Genomic DNA, 4,260 nt, shown 5'->3' with positions numbered 1-4,260 from the left:
CGGGGGCAGGTGCCCCAGCCGGGCTGCCCCCGCACGGGACACATCACCCAGCCATGGATCCGACATGCGGCTCCGCGGAGACAGGCTTCATCAACAGCCAGCCCTCCATGGCGGAGTTCATGACCGCGTTGCCCCAGCTGGCTGGCGACGCGAGCCTTCAACACTCTCCAGGAACCGGAGGATCCATCAGCCCTGGATCCCATCATCCTGGCTACCACGCTATGATGGACCCTCACGGGGTCGCCGATCCGTCCGTCAACGTGCCCGAGTACCCGTGGATGAAAGAGAAAAAGACTACACGGAAAAGCAACCAACAAGGTAAGTGAGAACAGTGAAAATTGGAAATAATCTTGGAAAATGGCGGACTTTTGTCATCGCGAGATTTTGAAGCTTTTCGTGAGAAAGAATTGAAAAAGTAGGAAAATAGGGGTTGCAGTTCGATCGTAGGGATATTTCATTGCGTAGGTGGAATAATGGAAATAGATTTTAATGGAATAATGGAAATTATAAATTTTGAATCATCGTGCCAGTACTGTTAATAATATTTGACACCCTCTTGTAAATTGATGTATTTATTGTTACGAAGGTTTTGAATTGTTTAATGGAAAGAAATTCGGGAAAGGGACGAAAATAGACGTAATTTGACAGTATTTAGAAGTGTTTTGGAGAAACAGATAAAATTGAGCAGAGTTCAATTCTAAATGAGTTCCACATGATGATACAAGGTTGCATGTTGAGAGGCAGACGAATGGACCTAAAAGGCACCCCACTTGTAATTCGACAGACACGATTACACTGTACCATGTAAGTTACAATATCAATTACGAGGACCCTACAAACGTTTCAGGGGTTCGTTTGGCCCAAGTCTCGTTGCGGTGAATCGATGAACGTTCGAGTCAATTAACGCGAGCCCATAGGATTCTATTACCATTTTTGCCGCACGCGGCTTTACAACCTCAGAAATCCCTCATTCGTGACTCAAAAATCGTTACGATTATCCTTAATATTCCCGCAGCTTCTCAACGTTATTACAATTGTTATATATCAATCTTCAATCTGGCCATAAAGACTGAGTCAGGAATCAGGCCACTAGAACGTAAAATCACCCCTTTTACACATTAACGAACGTGTCGTTGTTGAGCACGACCGTGCACTGAAGAAAGATCAGCGATCCGTCATTCATCAACACCTATCAACCTTCTATTCACTTCGGACAGGACATTTAATGGTGTGCAATTGTAGGGTATAAATCAATTACAGAAGAGAGGTCGTAAACACGAGTGAAAATAGTCTTCTAGATGCTACGTTCGCTACCCCTAACAGACCTCCGATCGCACCAAAAGCTATTCCATTTAACCGAGCAATTACCAACACCCACAAACGTCAGCATGATAGTTCACGGGATAATTGAACCATCGACCAAATAACGATGAATATGTCGCGGATGAAAGGACACCGGAGCCTTCCCTCTGGAACTTCGAGAAGATCCGTAAAATTGTAATTAAAGATTACAGTTGTAATTAAACAATTCGCCGTCATTCTGCCCAATTGTACTTGTTTGCGATTTGTGATAAGAAACTTGGGCTCAAGGCGACCATCAGCCGCCGAACGTAGCCGCGGTCAACGGTTCCATACCATGGAATACCAAATGTCGAGGAACTTACATAGCACAAGTCCAGTTAGCCCGAGGACCCGCTATAAAACCTGGGTTTTTTCGGTAATTGAGAGTTTTCAAACGGACAGGCAGTCTTTGTCCCAAATTGACCAATTGACAGAGACGTTAGTTTCCCTTACTTTTGGAACGAAGGCTGCAAACGGACAGGCAGCCTTTGTCCCAAATTGACTAATTGACAGCAACGTCAATTTCCCTATCTTTCGGAACGAGGACTATACTCGACGAATCCGATGATCTCGTGTCCTTAGACATACCCCATCATAGTTTTCCTCGGTGGCATCATCGGGACAAAAATTCATCCTTTCTTACGATCTGTGAGTATTGTGTGAACAAGTATATCTATCCTCTCGTTGACCGTGGATTCGTTATCGAACCTAAGACCAACGTCACTAGTATCGTCAGTGCCCAAACACAGCGGTTGATTGTCGAATCGGTAGTATCGATACTCGTATTACCAGGCGGCACGTACCTTCGTTATAACACAGCGATGGCCAATTCCAATGAAGATCTAGCAAACGCCCACAACACTATTCCTGACGCTTCTTCGACAAATGTACCGCGAATTTTCATGCACTTTTAGAGAAATTGGGAATACTAGAATCTATAGAAATATAGTCAGTGGAAGTATCTGTGAAGTTTAATTAGCACTAGTGTTATACTTAGTTTTTATTTATTTATAGTATGTATATTATTTAGCCAAATAACAATGAATATACCGCGAATGTCCATGCACTTTTAGAGAAATTGGGAATACAAAAATCTATAGAAATATAGTCAGTGGAAGTATCTGTGAAGTTTAATTAGCACTAGTGTTATACTTAGTTCTGATTTATTTATAGTACGTAGATTATTTAGCCAAATAACAATGAATATACCGCGAGTGTCCATGCACTTTTAGATATTAGGAATACAATACAGAAATATAGTCAGTGGAAGTATAGTCAATAAAGTTTAATCGAATTAGCACTAGTGTTATGTTTAGTTTTTATTTATTTATAGTACGTATATCATTTAGCCAAATAACAATGAATACACCGCGAATGTTCATACACTTTTAGATATTAGGAATACAAAAATCTGCAGAAGTATAGTCAATGAAGTTTAATCGAATTAGCACTAGTGTTATACCTAGTTTTTATTTATTTATAGTACGTATATTATTTAGCCAAATAACAATGAATACACCGCGAATGTTCATACACTTTTAGATATTAGGAATACAAAAATCTGCAGAAGTATAGTCAATGAAGTTTAATCGAATTAGCACTAGTGTTATACCTAGTTTTTATTTATTTATAGTACGTAGATTATTCAGCCAAATAACAATGAATATACCCCGAATGTTCATACACTTTTAGATATTAGGAGTACAATACAGAAATATAGTCAGTGGAAGTATAGTCAATAAAGTTTAATCGAATTAGCACTAGTGTTATGTTTAGTTTTTATTTATTTATAGTACGTATATCATTTAGCCAAATAACAATGAATACACCGCGAATGTTCATACACTTTTAGATACTAGGAATACAAAAATCTACAGAAATATAGTCAATGAAATTTAATCAAACTAGCACTAGTGTTATAGTACATAGATTATTTAGCGAATAAGCAAAATTAGTACTGAGGTAGTATGTTGGTGAAGGTGGCCACAAGAAATACTGTTGATGTTCAACAATAAGTTTATTAAACTATTAACAGTCAATAATTAACGATTAACGATTAACTATCAACAACAAATAACAATAAAACTATCAAGAATCAATAATCACATATCCCTAATTGTGTTTGCTTCGCTATGACGCTTAACCTTCCGCAGAATGAATCTGTCATTCGAAACCAAGCAGATTCTTTTCTTTGTTGCCCCTCGATACCTCCACTACGCACGCGTTTATTAGACGTCCGCGACGGTTGCCGCGTTACGCGATCTTCCGAATGTTCGGCGAAAAAACCGTAGGGATATCGGAACATTAGGCGTGTCGACCTTACGCTTCGAAGATACAGCGCGCTGTGTGTCGCGAAGCCATTAGAAAGTTCCGTGTTCGAGTGTCGCCACATATAGAATAGCACGTATACTTTAAAATGCTATTTAGAACATTTTTGCACATTTTAAAATTAGCAAGTTCACGTTTCGAAATTTGTATACTCTAAGGGTTTTATTTCAGAGGGAAAAGAACAGTAAAGTATACTGTGAACACTGAAATACCACTCTATGCATTTAAATATGCTTCTCCGGTATTATAACGCCATTTCTAAGAATTTTAGTCATTCGCTTACTTACTTATTTCTCTTACATTTAATAATAAATAATATTTAATAAAACTAAAACTTAGTATCTGTCCGCTAACTTCAGTACCCGACTGTATATAGTAATACGTTGAACAGAAAATTTATAGCAATTAGTAGAAACGAATTTCTATTCGGATATTATTTTTTTAATTACATTGGTAAGAATATAAAATTGCATAAATATGCGCAGTCCACTGATGAAGCTACCGCACTGCCAGTCAATTAACGCCATGATTCCTGTAGCGCGCGTATGTGGAACGTCTGTCCGGCGACACGTTGCGGCTCGCCACGGGGTG

The 4,260-nt window shown here is 39.0% G+C and overlaps 1 protein-coding gene across 1 annotated transcript in view; it reads left to right on the top strand.

The window, feature by feature from the left end:
- The window catches only part of LOC100748643 (homeotic protein proboscipedia), a 67,147-nt gene that overhangs the window by 1,549 nt on the left and 61,338 nt on the right, over positions 1 to 4,260 (top strand). Inside the window, exon 2 of the mRNA XM_012384845.3 lies at positions 1 to 318. This exon is cut by the window's left edge and continues 8 nt beyond it. Within this exon, the coding sequence (XP_012240268.1) occupies positions 1 to 318 (318 nt within the window). The remainder of the gene's footprint in view (positions 319 to 4,260) is intronic.

The sequence above is a fragment of the Bombus impatiens genome, unplaced genomic scaffold (genome assembly GCF_000188095.3).
Source record: "Bombus impatiens unplaced genomic scaffold, BIMP_2.2 scf_0306, whole genome shotgun sequence".
NCBI classification, from domain to species: domain Eukaryota; kingdom Metazoa; phylum Arthropoda; class Insecta; order Hymenoptera; family Apidae; genus Bombus; species Bombus impatiens.
The sequence above is the reverse complement of the archived record's forward strand: the minus strand, read 5'-3'. Positions and strand labels throughout refer to the sequence as shown.